At 35.6% G+C, this 18,931-nt stretch overlaps 1 protein-coding gene across 2 annotated transcripts in view; it reads right to left on the bottom strand.

Annotated features, from left to right (window-relative positions):
* CSMD3 (CUB and Sushi multiple domains 3) overlaps nt 1-18,931 on the bottom strand; it is a 1,328,144-nt gene that overhangs the window by 280,493 nt on the left and 1,028,720 nt on the right. For both annotated transcript variants that reach the window (XM_045286022.1, XM_030887469.2), the window contains one exon: nt 7,662-7,856. In XM_045286022.1, the coding sequence (XP_045141957.1) occupies nt 7,662-7,856 (195 nt within the window). The remainder of the gene's footprint in view (nt 1-7,661; nt 7,857-18,931) is intronic.

The following is an 18,931-nucleotide window of genomic DNA, read 5'->3' as shown; positions in this document are numbered from 1 at the left end:
TTATGCATGTTGAATATGATCATAAGGTCATGATAAATAAGATCCTCGATTTAATTATTCTGTAAGTTCCAGAATTTAGACAAGAATATAAGTAAAATCAATGGCATTAAAAATATTGCAGATTTTTCAAAATAGTTTAATTATCAGTAAGTTATATGTACTATTGAGATGTTTTTGCTATTTTAAACCTTGCATATTGCATTGCATTTCAAGTAAACAATTGCATCTGTTATTGGGAAGAATTCACCTTTTCATAGTTTTCATGTATAGCATAGAAAAAGATTTCATAAATAAGTATGCTCACTTTCCCGACATGATCGCTGAAGACAAATGTGGGCATAAGCAAATGTGGTGAAGAAAGCTGATGGTGCTCGGATATCAAAAGATATAGCGTCTGGGGTCTTAAAGGCTTGAAGGCAAACAAGCGGCCATCTAGCTTAGAAGCAGCAAAGCCCACATGGAAGAAGCACAGCAGTCTGGATGATCATGAGGTATCGAAGGGATCAGGTATCAGGCATCAAAGAACAAAATATCATATAATTGTGGTGGGTGGGAGGGCATATTGAGCATCCAAAGCCCATCTGTAGGCAACTGGACATCCCCTTACAGAAGGGTCATGGGGAGGAGATGAGTCAGTCAGGGTCCAGTGTAGCAATGATGAAACATATACCTTTCCTCTATTTCTTAAGTGTTTCCTCCTCCCCCACCCCCAGTATCATTAGCCCAAATCTACCTTACAAATCTAATTAGAACAGAGGATGTACATGGGTACAGACAGGAACTAGAAACACAGGGAATCCAGGACAGATGATCCCTTCAGGACCAGTGGTGAGAATGGCGATACCGGGAGGGTGAAAGGAAGGTGTGGTAGAAAGGGGGAACTGATTACAAAGATCTGCATATAACCTCTTCCCTGGGGGATTGACAGCAGAAAAGTGGATGTAGGGAGACATTGGACAGTGTAAAATATGACAAAATAATAATAATTTATAAATTATCAAGGGTTAATGAGGGAGGGGGGAAGGGAGAAAGTAGGGAAAAAATGAGGAGCGGATACCAAGGGCTCATGTAGAAAGCAAATGTTTTGAGACTGATGATGGCAACATATGTACAAATATGCTTGACACAATGGATGTACATATGGATTGTGATAAGAGTTGTAAGAGTCCCCAATAAAATGGGTTGCTTCAGAGCTGTTCTTTCAAGCATGATATGTTTCCACTCTTTTCCTGGTCAGTCAGAAATCAAGGCACAAATTTCAGAGCAATCCTTCCCATTCCAAAATTTTCCCTTAAAATTTGCTGAACCGAGTTCCAAGATTGTCCAGATAACTTTCCTATCTCTTCAATGTTCCTCCATCATCAGTCTTCATGCACAAATGCATGAATTTTGTCAATATTTTCACTCATTTGGGAAGTTGATGGACATCCAGACAAAGGTTTGTCATTCAATGAACATTTCACCTTTTTTGCAAGAAGAAAACCACTCATACACTTGAGTTTTTCCCACAGCATTATCCTTATAAGCTGTGTTCACGATAACCACAGGTTCTATGGCATTTTTCCTGAGGAGGAAACAAAATTTCACAGCTGCTCGCTGTTCTCTTAATTCAGCCATCCCCCAAAATGAGGTTTGAATGAATCTGCTTTTAAGGAAAAATTCACTGTGACCTTTCCAGGTGAGAGAACCTTCCCAGGTGACACCACTGGGTGCACTCAGAGGGAGTTGTGATGCTCACCTAGTGGGGAAAAATGCTTACTACGAAAGCTCTGCCCAGCAGAGCTGGGTTGTTCCAGGTTTTGTTGGGTACCCTCTCATATATAGCATTGCAAGGTTCTTTGCAAGTTTAAGCAGATCACTTACTGAGTACTACTTTTGGACACAGACCCTAAAGCAAGATTGTTGGGTAAGTATAACTTTGAACATACAACTGAATCACTCTCTGTCTCACAACTTAAAATAAAAGTTTCAACTTTAACAGATGGTGATTGCTTATAAAATAATAGATGTAAAAGAAGTACTTAACTCCGGCAAGTTATTATTATTATCATTCATTAGTTTTCCTCCTTAAGTTTCTGTTCTATTGAGTACTTGACATTATGCCAGTTTCAGTGTTCTTAGTCTTCTAGATGGCTGCAGTGTGCTGAAACCTAGGTGTAAAACATCTCCTCATTTCCTCTGCTTCATCTAGTTCCGTTTGCTTGATGTTTTTAGGATTCAACTAGTTTATTACTTCTATTTGAATGACTTCTCGGATCTTCCTTCCATCTCTGAGCGACACACTCCTATGGACTATTCTCTTTCATAGCAATGAACCTTAATCTAAATTACAACAGATCTCACCAGAGAATAAACTCTGAAGGAGCAAGGGCCATGTAGAATTCATGTTTTTATTACTAACGCTTAGGAGATGTAAATTACTTCTGTGTTGGCAAGGGATAAAGCATTGAGCTTGTAAGCCCAGATTGCCAGTACAAACCCACCCTGGGAAAATTCGTGGAGAGGATAAGAAGTAAGAGATGGAAGCCCTATATCAGGATAGTTTGTATAGAAATACATGCAATGCCACCAGGTGAAATAAATCAAGTAATTAATGTAATGGATATGAAAATATGAACTATTTTGGATTTATTATGTTTATCAAATACACAGGATGCTATCATTTTGTTTCTACTTTTCTGACAAATATAATCTCCCAGTGTCCAACTTAGGTTCTTGAAAATATTTTCTTCAAATTGAAAGTCTATAATAATTACTGGTGATGATAAAATGGCATCTTCTGAAACAGGCAGACATTGTAAATTGTTATTGTTGAATTTATTCTATCCAATATTTATTAAGATCCTGATAAAGTAGTGTGTCACATGGTTGAAGAGTGAAATGTAGGCTTTGACTTCATGGAGTATCATGTTTTCTGGGACAAAATTAAAGTAGACAAATATGGATAAGTTTTAGAGTTTACAGAGAACATGATCATGTTAATTTTTATTGGTGGGTTGGTGGAGGGATTTTAAAAAAAAAAGAGTTCCTTACTTTTGCATTCTGGACTTGCACTCTAATACCAACTCCTCGTTCTCAAAGAAAGACTAAAGGAAATCCTTCAGTCAGAATTCCCCACAAAAAAAGCCTTAAAGACATTTAAGCAAGATTCCTACTGTGAAGTAAGAGCTAGAAGGAAAATCAGTAGAGCAACAGTGACCTACTTTTCAAAGATTGATGGATTCAGGAACAGAGGCATCAACATTCGCAAACGGCAAAGGCAATCACTACAAGAACTGGATATTGAAGAGAGCAAGCTTGGCTGTGACATAACTCTTCACCGTTCTTATCATCGTGTCAAAAGGGGGTGTTGAAAGTTGGTAAATCAGCACATTTCTTCTTATGGAATGAACAGAATGGTGTACAGCCACCATTATTGGATGTTTAGGTTAAATATTCTGTAGACTAATTCTGATCATAGGAGCATACATTGGGAATATAAATTCGAATTCTCAATGGAACCCAGACATTATAAATTAAATGAAAGTTCCTCAAAAATCTTCAAAACTATTGCCTGAGGCAATCTTTAAACCTTCAATCTCAAAGGGAAACTAACTTCTAAAGTCATGTTTGAAACAAACAATACTTTAGCTTAAATAGCTATGTCTGCCATGAACATTGTGTTCTGTCAGATAATTGCCTGTGTGAATCAGATTAACAATAGTATCTGGAAAGATTAGATCAGCAATAGGGGCCAGGGAGTCGATGCTAATGGCAATTGAATAACTTGGAAAATGATAGCAGAGATTTTCATGTTATGCAGTCATGGAGTAGGACACCAGGGTAATTAGAAGCAGAAAATTATTAGAAGAAGAGTAGGATTTATATCCATTACTTCTGATTATTTCCTCTCTACTTTTAAATTTGTTATATTCAAATTTTACAACAATAAAAATATAAATTGCATCATCCTAAAAGAGAAAAAGAACTCCCCATAAATAACTAACCTTTCCAATTATACTATATACATTTAAAAACTAATTTTGACTTTTAAATTATATCTGAAAGTAAGCCAGCCCTGTGTATTTCTGATTTCAGAATAGTCGCTTCAAAACCAAATAGCTCTATGTGAACCTGATCCAGAAACTCAAATGTTATCAATCTCTCCTTGTTGTGTGATGCTGACCATGATGGATCCAAATTCTTTAAATATCTTTAAAAAAATAGTTTAAATAAAATCACCAAGAACCTTAAAAAATTACACAAGAGTATATCATGGCTAGATTTGTAAAATAAATAAGTAAGTGAATAATAGCTCTGGGTGGTTTTAAATTTTTATTTAAGATTACATATATGTAATTCCAAAATATGAGACCCTTTCTCCGCTATGGTAGAAATTATAAGTTGCAGTCATATTTCAATATAAAATATGTTAAACTTGTTTCTTAGTAGTCTAAAATATCAACTCAATAACTTTAATATAATTGCCACAATAATTTGGCATCATAGTTAACAATTTATTTTAGTGATATCAAATTTCAAAATGAAAAAGATTCTCAAGAAATTTAAAAGGAATCAACTCCTATTCTATATTCAGGAAAGACTGCTGTGTACATTTACATAAGATCAATAAATTATACTTGAGTAGCAATAAAGTGATTGAAATATATTAGCTTGATCAAAATACACATGAAGAGTACAATCTGTTTCTTAGAATTATGCTCCTTTAGGAAAATTGTATTATTAATCATAATTCCTATCTATATTTCAATTTTCCAATATTCAAACATTTATGTTTACTAATTGAATTTCCACAGAAATCAAATTTACTCCACCTGTGAGAAGAAACAACAAAGATCAATTCAGCAATAAAATGAGGCTAAGGGGTGGCTGTGGAACAGCTCATCAATATTTCATATGCTGGTTCATGTTTAGCTGAAGAAAATTAAAGCCAGCCATGAGAACCAAGTTACAGTCTTAAGTATACCCCATGTGAATTTGGAGAATGACTCAAGAATAGTTTGGTTCATTGAACACTAATGACAGAAGACCTGATGAGTCATGAGATAACCTGAAAATCACCCTACAAGCAGAAAGCGAAAGTGCATTTTAAAAAGGAAAGGAAGGAAATATAAAAGTAGATGTCACAAAAATCTGAAACCTTCTTGATCTTATAGGGTAGCTAAAACAAATGGAGCAAATACTGTAGTGAAAGAGTTGTACAGAAACTTCCAAAGGGGAGCTCAAGAAACCAAAGTAAAATATTATAATGAGTGGACACAGACTGAGAGTTATAAAGCTAAAAATGAAGACCATCTTCAGTGTATCTCAAACAGAAAGACCTGAAGAAAATTAACAAGCTTTGCGTTTCAATATTGTAGGATTCTATGGGCAAAATATTAAATGATGCAAGAAGCATCAAAAGAAGATAGAGAGAATATACAGAATCTTTGTACCAGAAAAAAACTTGGTTGAATTTAACCATTTCAAGAGATAGCAGGTGATCAAGACCCAGTAGTATGAAAGGAAGACCCCCCCAGCTGCACTGAAGGTTTTGTCAAAAAACAAAGTTCAAGAAATTGATTCAATATCAAATAAAATGTTTCAAGAAGCTGGTGAAACACCGGAAGCAAGCATTCACTTACACGAAGACATATGGAAGTTAGCTTCCTAGACAACCGACTGAAAGACACCCAAATTTGGACCCAATCAGAGAAAGTTGTCCCAATCTATGGGGAAATTAACACGCAATATCACTAGTAACACGTGGCAAAAGGACTTGCTGATATCAGATTTGGCTCAGAGCAGAGAGTAGAAGAATATTCACTTGGATTTTATTGATTTTACAAAGACATTTGACTGCGTATGGCTCCTTGAATTTTCCATACATTTTACACATTTTTCTCATGCACTAAAATTACAAACCAAACTTTCTGTCATCAAGTTGATTGCAATTCAAAGAGATCCTACAGGACAAGATAAAGCTGCTGCACAGGGGTCCCAAGAGTGGAAATCATTGTAGAAGTAGATCGGTTTGCCCAGTGGGTGACCGGTGCGTCTGCATCATCAACTGTTTTTAGTTAGCCGCAGGCTTCTTTTACCACTGTCCTATGAGAGATACTTTCTAATGGATACTGACAGTAAATTAAAAAAATAATGCCATATGTTGCTTTGTGTATAAATGGACTTCCCTTTTGTATAACTCCGATTTCTAAGCCACCATGCCAACTCTTTCTCTTAATATCATTATACCTTTCCATATCACCAATGTTTCTTTTTTCTTCTTCTTGGCAGGATTATGGTCCGAGTAATAATTTGTACTTATTCTATCTACTGACAGCAGAAATTATTGATTCAAGTCAATGATTAAGCAGTTGTTCTCATAGCAATAGAAGAGTCTGTTAGTTGATGTCCATAACTTCTTATTTATTATAACAAGTTACATTTCAGTCGTTCTTCTGCATATTTCAGAGATGAGTAGCAATAAGCTCACAGAAGTTAAATGACTTGTGTATGTATAGAAATCATACACAAATATGCACAAATAATTTAAAGATGTAGTACTTTATCATGCATCTCAGACACCAAAATTCATATTCCCAACCATCACGTTTTATTTTTTTTAACTGAATTTCAAAGTTAGAAATTCGCTTTAAATCATGGTCTGATGCATAATACCCAGCTGCATGGAAATGTTTGTGTGTGTGTATGCATAGGAGTCCAGTCATGCAAGTGGTTTGTCATCGGCTGCTAGCTGCAAGCACCGTCCATCAAACTCATGCACTGGCTCTGTGGAAGAAAGGACCTGGCAACTGCTTCCAGACACTTTTTGCAAAGTTCTGTCGTGGACAAGCTTGCCATGAGTAAGGGGCGGTCTCATGGCAGCTTATGACAACAACTAAAAACACAATTGCTCTTACTGGCAAATCTTGTATTTTTCTTCTTTGTGGTTCTTTTTCCTACTTGATTCAATGGTGTACCATTGATAAAAATGCTAATGCGAACACAACAAATTAATTTTATGATTCTCTGGTGGCGCACTACAGTTTGGAAAATATTGTCTAGATGATCTGATCTCCATGCCAATTTTGAACATTGCATTGGGTGACGTGACTGGCTAGGCATCTCTGGAAATCTTCCGGAGTAAAATCACTGTGTGCATGCCTTACAAAATTGGCTTTTCTACTATATTTCTGTCGTTATATCATGAGTGCTATATATAGAATGCAATTGCTAAACATGTCCTCTTAGAAAACGTGGCACCTAGGAAGAATGTATATGTTTCTATATTCTTATTGGACATAAGAATTTGTGTATAAGTAATTCTTGATAATATTGGAATTACTGCATGTACATACTTACATTGAAATACGGGTTTTAGTGTGTTTGTTTTTCCTATATTCAGACAGAATATGCTGAGTATGTAACACTTCCAGGCACATACATGTACATCATAAACAATGTCCTCGATCACAGTGGACACACTTACAAGAATGTATACATTGTTATAAGAAATAACTTTGAATATAATGATTTCATTATTCAATTCAATATTCTTTGAAAATGTACCTGATGGTTTTTCTTTAAACCATGCTTGTTGACTTTATGCTAAAGAGTTCATTATAAAAGAAATGATCAGTGTTTCAGACAAATAATAATACAGCAAAAAATATGATTCTTACCATGACAGCTTGGTAGGGCTCTGTTCCATCCAGGTCTTCCATCATCTCCCATGATACAGGTGAGTGTTGAATAACCTTGAAGAACATATCCCGCATCACAATAATAGGTGATGGTTGACCCTAATTTGTAATCCATTCCAAGTCTGGTGCCATTCATAATATTGCCTGGATCAAAGCAGGATTCTCGAAGTTTTGCTGTGAAAGAGTAGCGAAGAAAAAAAGTTGCTTTTAATTACTATTTTTATGAGATCTTTTAGGTGTGTTCATTTCTTCCTTTAGGGGGAGGGAAAAATATATTTGCGCTTCTATTTTGGGCCTCACAGTACAAATTAGCTCTTAATCATATCTGAAATTTTGATAATTTAAATAGACTAGTAATATAAAAGCAAAGAAATTCAACGTTGTGGATCATAAAAAATTATTGATAGTTTTAAGAAGAATGGGAATTCCAGAATACTTAATTATGCTCATATGAAACCTATACATAGATCAAGAAATACTTGTGCAAAGAGAACAAGGAGACACTGTATGGTTTACAATCAAGAAATGGGAGCATCGGGCTGCATGCTCTCATATTACTTATTCCATCTATATGCTGATCAAGAGCTGGACTATATAAAAAAGAAAGTAGCATCAAGTTTGGAGGAAGGCTTATTACAACCTTTGATTTGCAAATGACACAACCTTGCTTGCTGAGAGTGAGGAAGTCCTGAAGCACTTGCTGAAGAAGATCAAAGATGGTAACCTTCATAATTGATCACAACTTACTGTACAGTAAGCCAAAGTCCTCACAGCTGGACAAACAGATAGTATCATAACAACGAAGAAAATTGTGAGGTTGTCAAGGATTTCATCTTGCTTAGACTCACAATCAATGCTCATGGAATCATAAGCCAAGAGATCAAAAGACAGGTTGCATTGGGTAAATCTGCTGCAAGGAACCTCTTTAAACACTTTAAAGCAAGGATGTTACTTTGAAGACTAAGGTAGCCCTGACCTAAGCCATGGTATTTTCAATATACGTGTGATTTTGAACACAGAATAGGGAAACCTGAAGAAGAATAGATGCATTTGAATTAGGGTGCTGGCAAAGAATACACTGAAATGCTAACAACTGTCCAAAGAAGGAAGAGATCTCTTTTGGATAAAGTACAGCCAGAATGCTCCTTAAAAGCTAGGCTGGTGAGCCTTCATCAGACATTCTTCGGACATGCTATCAAGAGAGACCAATCCCTGAAAAAGGATACCATGTTTGGTAAAGTAGAGGGCCAGTTAAAAAGAAGAACCCCCCTTGCAAGATCGATTGGCACAGTGACTCAGCAGTGGGCTCAAATATAAAAACGATTGTGAGGCTGGCACAGACAGGCAGTGTTTCGTTCTCTTGTACGTAGTGTCTCTATGAATTGAAGCCAAGTCAATAACACATACCAACAACAGCAGGAGGAAAAAGTATTGGTGGATATCCTTATCAAAATTCTTATCTAGTACAGTCACACATAGAATGTTAAATTTTATTTTAAGATAGTACATGTTATAACCCATGAATAAATATTTTGAATGACTTTGAAAGAAAACACAAACCCCTCCAATAGTTATTTATTTTGAAGAAGAGCTCCAAAAATTAAAGTAGGACGTCTGCTTTTAAATGGTGTCTTTGTTAATGTCTGAGACCAAAATGCCATTTGAATCTGAAGTAATTTTGCATGAGGAATGCAACCTGTCATGTATATACTTCTCCACTGCACTCTGGTAAAATTTTTAGAGTATTTTGGTTGCTTAAGTGTCTTGCTTAATTAATTATTTGCTCGGGAGACTGCGTCTAAAACAGTTCTCGGAACAGTGGCTTATTCAGGATAAATCTTATAATTAATCATACCCTCCCTGTGATCACATAAGGAGACCTTAGGATAGTTTGAGTTCAGATGTATCTACCCAATTTAGTGATTGCTTTAGAAACATATGTAATCTCCTATCAATCAGAGGTATCCTGATTCTCTTTTGTAACCATTACCTAAATGTCAACAAATCCCTAATTTTTTATTCAACATCTTTGCAGTTTTCTTATAAAAACTCAACTGTTTTCTTGGACCGTGTAATTCACAATCGTAATGATTCCCAATATAAAATGCCTTGTATCTCAGTAAGGACTCTTGATTTGTAATTTCAACAGATTCTGACATTTTTGCTTAATGGTGATTTGAAAGACCTCCCCTTTAAATAATATATAGTCATCCCAAGTACTGTAGATATGAAGTAGAGCATTGTCTGTATTTCTCTCAGAGCGTTCCACAATGACAGGGAAAGAGAAGGTCCCATTCTGGGCCCTAAAACTATTTCTTTTAATCTGCTCTATTTCTGCTAGCCATCTCCGTATCAGAGTTCTGCAACTATAAAATAGAAAGAGATGCATGATAAAATCCAAACCAGGAATGTCTTCTTGGACAGAGACTCTGTGTCAAAGTGAACTACTTTTAGTAGTATCAGGAAAAGACCAATTAAGCAATAAAAGCAATAAAGTCCACTTAGATTAAAGAAAATGTTTCTGTGCTCTCATTTAGTGAACTAAAGAGAATAACAAGACATTTTGAAAAAGTGTATAGTGATAAAAAGATTTTGTGGGATACACACTAGAACATAATTTTGTTAACATATATGGGTAGTCTGTATATGATTTCCAGTTTATTATTATTATAAATAATGAAGAAATGTGCAAATATGACCACAGAAACAAATTCAGGATGGCCAATGTGGTCGTTTTATATATCACAACTTACTTTCTGCAGAGGAGAATTCAGGAATGAGGTGTATCTCCAAGTATGAGCCGGTCTAAGCCAAAATTTCCTTCATGCTTGACTAGTGCAGAACTTATATTAAAATCTAATGAGTTGTAACCGTAAGAATATATATCATACATTCCAATCTTTTGCTAATAAATGAAATACTTTAGTAAGTCTTGCCAGCGCTATTGAGAATTCGTGCTTTAGGAAAGTCTCATATAGAATTATATATACATATAAAATAGTATTGCATATTATGTATAGTACATCTATCATTGTGTTTGGGGGGAAATTTTATATAGCAAGCTTAGTTCCCATTTCATAAATAATACCTACACAACTTATTCAGTGGCATTGAAGAGATATTTTACAATGTTTCATCATTCTCGTAAATTGTATCTTGGTTGGTGATTTCCAATAGAGTAGTTTTCGTGACCTCTTAAGTTTTGATTTCAGCTTTAGAGTACTTTTAACCTTTTGGTCTCCCATAGGTTTTTTCACAGGACCATCATACTGACAAGCACGTCCTTTTAATCTGCTGTTTCAAAAAAGGTTCCCACAGGGTCTGATTTCAATTCATGATGTAAAGAACACCACATACAATTTCCCTAATGAACTTGAGAACATGGTACAACATGTTAAAATGGGACACAAATAAAGTTATTTACCAAAATTACCAGAGGTCTCAATAAGGTGTCCCTTCTTTTCACCCTTTCTTCTGTCAAAGGCCCAACTAAGGCTAGAAAACTGCCAATGGATGAATCAGAACATATTCTGGCCCTGGTGACATCTATAGTTCATTGAGAAAATCATTGCATATCCCTTAGTTTAAAGAGTGTTACATAATGAAAAACAAGCTACAGGGGAACCTTCTGGAAAAATGAAATCTAAACAGCATTGAGAGAAAACAAAGCGTTGCTTGGAGGAGGGAAGACAAAGAGCACTGGAGAGAGAGAGCCGTGGGGATTCGTGTCAGGCAGGAAAACTGGAGTCCTAAAGAGAGGCTTTCTTCTCCCTTGAGACTTACAACCCCAGAAGCCCATAGGGGCAGGTCGACTCTGCCCTGCAGGGTTGCTACAAAGTCTTAATTGAAGGTGGTGAGATGTTGTTTTGAGACTTAGTCCAAAGCTAAATAATTTGATCTCTAAAATTCATACTCTGGTGCGTGCACTCACTTTAAAATAAATATACCAGTGTTTCAATTACTTCTATTTGTACCTTATATTTAATGTTCATAATTCACTATAAAATTACCTACCATAATAAGGAATTATATTTCTTTCCAAATAAAAATATACCACACAGGTCAGGCAAGAACCCAAAGGGTGAATCCTAAATTGAATAGAGCTTTAATCTTACGGGGGTTGATTTGTTTATTTTTTGTTTTTGTTTTTCTGCTGATTTGTTTTATGAGATGAAAGCCTCATATTGAGCCTTTTCTTAAGCAAGCAAATTAAAAAACAAACAAACACACAGAATGTGATTTTTAGGTAGAACAGCAACTGAGCATTTACAACTGGCCTTCATGAAATTGAACTGAATCCCTTGAGGAAAAGGATTGAAATGCCTGCTTAAGAGAATTGATCTCTTTGCAGGTCTAATATTCATCTTTCTGAAAAGTTTGCTTTTTCCTTCTTTAAAGTTTTCCCTAACATTTCAATGCTATGTCAGTAAAATTGTAATATACATATGACTCACCTCCCCCACTTTTTTTTGAGAGGGGAAACATGGGAGACGAACTTTAAAATATGGTCTCGGCAACAATTTTCTATTGCTAGAGTTATTGCTAGAGTAATTTTAAAAGGTTTCATCTATCTATTTATTATGCTTATATCTGCTTTAAAGCATTGGTGAGCAGGTCTCTATCAATTATACTGCTCTTGATATTTCCATGCATGCCATGACAATCACATCTGTAATTTCTTGGAAGCATCTGGAGAATCCTTAGGCAAAAGGAGAAGCAGTAGATGAAAAGGTGATGTTACTTTTTGAAAAAATGCCCCGTTGACATGAGACAGACAAGATGTAACCATTTAATGAATAAGTGATTTCATTTATCTTAATTGTAGTTTGCCTACTGAAAACATAGCTAATGGGATCCCTTGCATGATGCTTTCCAAATAAGACATAGCAGGAGGTGTCGGCTGGCTCCAATATAGTTTAGTTTCAGTTGAATATCTCTCTCTACATATTATCTATACACACTTACATATATATCCACATACATACAAAATCAATAAAAATATCATTATTATATATTTTAAATATATGGCTCCCTGATGGTTTTATTGGTATACAGTGTATATTACTCATTTTTAAAAGTATATGTTATATACATTTTACATACTAGATAGCATTTATTGAAGAACTAATTTTTCAGTGGTAGGAGAAAACATGCTGTCATTGTATATGACATGCATTCTGAATGCCAAAGAGAACCCTTTCTCCAATCTACAACTTTTGTTTACAGGAAATTCCACTGGAAGGTATGCATTTGTAAAAATTGTTTCTAAAAAAATTCTGTTGTTTGTTTACGATAGTTATAAACATCAGAATATTTTACATTATTAACTTTAAGACACAAGACAATATGAAGAGCAAACCGGTTTGGGATATATTTGGGGGAGACAACTTGGAGGAAATCTTTCTCTTTTCCACAGCTCCTCCTCTTTGGGCCCCTACGTACAACAGAAGGAAAGGCTGTCTGGTCCTGAGCCATCCGCACAGTGGCTCCTGTGCATGAGCCCACTGATGCAGCTACTGTGTCCATCCATCTTACTGAGGACCTTCCTCGTTTTTGCTGCTCTGCTAATTTACCAAGTATGATGTCCTTTTTTGGTTACTGGTCTCTCCTGCCAATATGTCCAAGTTATGTAAGATGAAGCCTCCCACCCTTGCCTCAAAGGAGCACCATGGCCATACTTCTTCAAAGAGAGATCCATTTGTCCTTTTAGCCGTCCATGGTATTTTCAATATTTTTCTCCAGCACCACAATCCAAATCCATCCATTCTTCTTCAGTCTTCCTAATTCAGTGTCCAACTTTCACATGCATATGAGGCAATGGACAATACCAGGATTTGGGTCAGGGCCACCTTAACCTAAAAGTAACATTCTTGTTGATCAATACAGTGAAGAGGTTTTATGCAGCAGATTTGCCCAATGCACCTTTTCTTTTGATCTCTTGACTGATACTACCATCAGCATTGATTGTGTTTCTAAGCACAAAATCCTTGACAACCACAACCTTTTCTTATTTATCATGATGTTACCAATTGCTGTAGTTGCAAGGATTTTGGTCTTGGTTAAATTGAGTTGTAATCCATACTATAATGAAGGCTGAAATCTTTGACCTTCATCAGTAAGAGTTTCAAATGCTCCTCACTTTCAGCAAGCACGGTGGTGTTATCTGCACGCCTTGCTCCAGTCCTGATGCCACATTCATCTTCATATAATCAAGTGTCTCTGATGATTTGCTCAGCAAAGAGAATATGTTTGATGAGATGATACAACCTGTACACACACCTTTCCTGATTTTAAACTGTTCAGTCTTCCCTTGTCCTTTTTGCACAATTGCCTCTTGGTCCACGCACAACTTTCACAGGAGCACAATGAAGTGTCTGGAATTACTAGTCTTCAAAAAAGAGTAGGAAACAGGGAAACTAATAAGAAAGGTCCCGGAGACCCTCAAGTAGGGAATGAAATTTCCCTAGAGAATTAATTAGGATGAGATTGTGGCTTATCATGAATTCAGTAATTACATAAAGAAATGCTTCTGGAACAGAGAACTAAGTCCTCGGGTGTATTTGTTGATACAGTGGCTGAGCGTGCTGGTTGTAGTTACAGAGGCTTGAAGAATGATATCATTCATGGAATGTTTTGTGTTTATTGTTGTATTCTTCTGTGCTTTTCCTCTTAATAGTTATAAGTTATGCAATATTGTGTAACTAATTTAACAATATGATCCTCAGTTTCAACTTTTATAAAATAGATATCATTACATTTATCACATAACATTTTCAGTACTTTATTTTTATTGCATTTACAGGCAGGCCCGCTTGTTGGGAGAAGAGGATAGAGGTGACGCATTTAAAAGGGCTATGCAAACTAGAACGGATTGTGATTACCCAACTCATTTTAAAAGCAATTCAAACTTGGGTGGAGGGTGGGGGTGCTCTAAAATTGATGTGGTAATGATTGTACAATTCTCGGTGATATTAGTGAATGGATGAATGATTAAATTGTATGATATGTAAATGATGTGCCAGTAAGACTCTTGGGGGGAAAAAAGAAGTTAGTCACCGGTGGGACAAAGGGATTGCCACAGGCAAAGAATTTCAACAGATCAAAGATAGAAGCATATGAGCGAAAATTATAAAATTCTTAGAAGAAAATATAGATTTAAATCTCCATGACCTTGAGATAGGCAATGATTTCCCATATAACCCCTAAAGTAAATCAGCAAAATAGAAAATAAATTGGACTTCATCAAAATTTAAATTAATAAAAAAATGAATTATAAGGGCTATGTACTCAGACATTATAAATTACTAACATTTCTATTATCATTTCTTTTAATTTCACATCTGTAGTTTGATTCTCATAGTAGTATAAAATTAAAACTTAAGCTCAGAAGCAGGGATGTATGCATATCCATAAAATATGGAAAATAAGTATCAATTCAAGGTCTTAGCTACACAGTAATGGTTAGGAGTCATAGATGATACAAAATAGTTAATTATTCAGCTGCTAACCGAAAGTTCTCAGTCCAAAAAGGCTACCAAAAAGCACCTCACAAGAAAGGCCTGGCCACCACCTACTTTTGAAAGGTTTACAGCAGGGGAACTTCATGAGGTACAGTTGTTTTCTGAGACACATAAGAACACCATGACTTGGAACCTATTTGATGACATTTGGTTTGGATTTGGGGATTAATAGTAGCTACCTGGAATGTTACATAGAGCAGGATTGTTAGGCCTTGTCCAGTTTGCATAAGAAAAAAACAAATCAATTAATCACCATCATATGCCATGAGCATAGTAGTATTTATAGAACTCTTCTTTCATCTTGGGAAGTACCCTAGGATTCTAATTATGATTTTAATCTTTAAAAAGAAACAACTTCTTAAGCTACTAAGATATAATTAACTAATTATTATCAAACAATTACTACTGCAGGTACTATTCTGTGTACAGTGTATATTAATCAGTAAATAGACAATGCACTGCTCTTTTTTATATCTTAGTATATGTATAGGAGAGATTAAAATGTGTGAAGATACACACAGGAAATGGCAAATAAGTAACCAAGAAAGTATTAGTTGGTGAAAAGATTCTTTGACAGAAGGCATATATTTTTTAAATTAGGGGTGCAGACAAATAAAAAGGAAAAATAAGACATTAAAAACCAAATATAAATTTCTTAACTTCACCAGATCAGAATATTTTAAAGTGGCATTCACCACAAAATACATTGGAAAAAAAAATGATGAAATACGGATTACAGTTAAATTTGCCTCAATTATTGCTGAACCAACCACATTAAAAAAAACCTGGTGGGTATATAAATATTTGCAATATATAAATAGGGAGTTTAATTAAACAAACAAACATATATAAAAACCTAAATGCATCAAGTAGGCAATACTAACTTATCTCAAAGCACCAGACAGGATGCATTAAAATTGACTGTAAAATAAAGCACAAGGCAAATTTTAAGACCTGCCAAGGAGCAGGAATGATCTCCTCTTCACCAGAGTCCAAGCAAACTAAAAATTAAAAATCAAAACAATCAAACTAAAATTCATTTTGATATCTTAAGGACTTCTCAATAACTCTTAAGAAAACAAAATATCATAATGCAATGCAATTATTAAGGGAAAATAATTGAATAACACTAAATCTCCAAATATCAAAACTTAAAAAGAAGCTTAAGTGCTACTTAAAGGAAAAGTGATTATTAAAAAAGCTATTTTGAAATATTTTAGAATCAGTAAGCAAGAAATTAGTATTTCAAGACATGTCTCTGTTTGTGTCAAGTAGCTAACCAGCTCAACTGCTAACCAAACCCTTGGGCATTTTTACATGGATAAACAGTCATCTTGGAAGCAAGGCCAGGTGAGGGACTTCTGAAAAATCAGCCATTGAAACTCTAGGGAATATGAATCGCCTGCGTTGGAGTTGACAAAATTAATAACAATAAATCTATGTGGGGGGAGGTCAGATTCTTATAGACATCCTCCCTGAAGACAGTCAGTCACCAGACCAAGAGGTGAGCCTGCTCTCTGCTGCTGGGGACAATGGGCTAAGGCTTGCGACCATTAGCTTGGTTCCTGTAGGTGGGGTTCACACCCTACTGATAAAGGTTCCTCTGGAAATCCAGAGAACAGGTCAAACCAGCTCAGTTAAGCTGCCATCCTGTATCTAGGCTTTGCCCATCTTATCACATGTATACCCCCAACCACTCCTCTTCCTATTGCGTGTATGCCCCTAGACCACCCCCTTCCATTACTGTATAACCTATAGTGCAACCCCTTCCTGTGACATATGTCTTTACCTGTAATCAGTGGGCTTGCATGCCCCCAAAAGGTATATAAGCCTGGGTTAGCTATAGAGAGCACTCTCTCCCTCTCTCACCCCCTCACTCTCTCGGCCCCTCCCTTGACCTCTCCTGGGCTCCCTCTCTTCCCCTGTTTCTCTCTCCCCTTGTCCTCCTTCCCTTCCCCCTCTCTCCACGTGGACCACCAAGCGGGGCTGAGGTGAGCAATGCTACCATGAAATGTCTCTGACTCCATTACTTGACTCTCTATCTCTCATGCTCTCGATGACTTTAATATAATACTTATAAATCTCAACCATACGATTGTGCTAATTAAACCCACGGTTAGTCATGGGGGGCTGGTCACTGCACCTCTAACCACAAATCCACAAAATAGATTTATTGTTATTATTAATTTTTAGTATTTTAAGCAAATAGAATAAAAAGGAAATCTAAAGAAAATATCTAGGATGATATTATAAGGTTAAAGCACTATTAAGGATGAAAATATTTTAAAATTTTAAACATTAAGAATTTACAAAGGTGAAAGAGCAAATATGAGCATTATGTGTATAATTTTACATCAATTAATTTGAAAACTTGGATGACAAGAACTTTGAAGAGATTTTAGAAGATCTAAGATAAAATAGGAACACTCAATGGGTCTGAACCACTAAAGTCCTGCTATCATAAATAGCATACATATTATAGTGATATTCCAGCATGAACAGATTACCCTCCTTTTAGACTGTGTTGTTGCTGACTTCAGAAAGGTGAGCAAGACCCACACCTACGTGGTCCTCATCTTCATTCTGTTACCACAGAACAACAGGACAAGAAGGAAAAGTACAGACTGATCTGACTCTAGCAGACCTGTGACAATTTTAGTAAAAGATAGCAATGACCAATCTTAATATATGGTAATTAGCTATGTTAAATACCACAGCTATAAAAACTGTAACTATTATATTTCTGTTCTGAAATGGTAAACATATACTGAAACCGGAATACTGAATAGACTGATTTAACTCCATGAATGTAAAGAATATGTGATAAACCAACCATATAATATAAATCAGTAGAAACTACACAAAGAAAACCATGCAATTATTTTCAATCACTGATTTAAGGAAGAACTGATAAAATTCAATCAGATTCACTATAAAAGCATGTTCACTAAACTGAAAAGAGAAGGCAATATCCTAGGATGAATAAAAAGTATCTCTAGAAAGTACACTGAATATGATCTGTATCCGACTCGTTGAATCATATACCTTTTCTAGGTGACCTTGGACAAATTACTATAGTTGCTATGGCAAAATGTCTTCATAAATATAACTTTGACATGTAAATTAACATGAAATGCACCAGGAGGAAAGTAAGAGGTAATTATATTCAGTCCTTGTTAATATGGTCCCCAGATAATAGTAAACATTATATATAAAGATAAAATATTAAATGCATTTTCTTTAAAGTCAGCAGACACAAGGTTGAAAGCTTTTACTGCTTCTGTGTAAAATGGTACTAAAGTTTCTAACAAACGCATTAAGGCACATAAAAGACGCCATATAACAGATCCATATAACACAATGTCACTACTTGCAAACAATATTGCCTGTGTTGGAAATCCAAAGATTTCGTGAGAAAATTATGACTAGCCATGCTAGAATTAAGCTTGTTTTCTAGACATTGTGAAATTACAAATGCCATGAAGTTGGAATACTAGAAATAACTAAAAAATATATTCAATAAAACTATAAAGCAACTAAGATGAAGATGATAAACTTTTATATAGGAAATGAAAGACATAAATAATGAGACCAATGGGATATGCTATATTAAAAATGGAAGGGAGTATGGAGTGGAGACCCAAAGCCCATTTGTAAGCCACTGGACATCCCCTTACAGAAGGGTCTCGGGGAGGAGAGGAGCCAGTCAGGGTGCAGTATAGCACCGAT

Source organism: Echinops telfairi, unplaced genomic scaffold (assembly GCF_000313985.2).
Source record: "Echinops telfairi isolate 266 unplaced genomic scaffold, ASM31398v2 ScPeMD7_1;HRSCAF=3_0, whole genome shotgun sequence".
NCBI lineage: Eukaryota > Metazoa > Chordata > Mammalia > Afrosoricida > Tenrecidae > Echinops > Echinops telfairi.
This window is presented reverse-complemented; position numbering and strand designations above follow the sequence as displayed.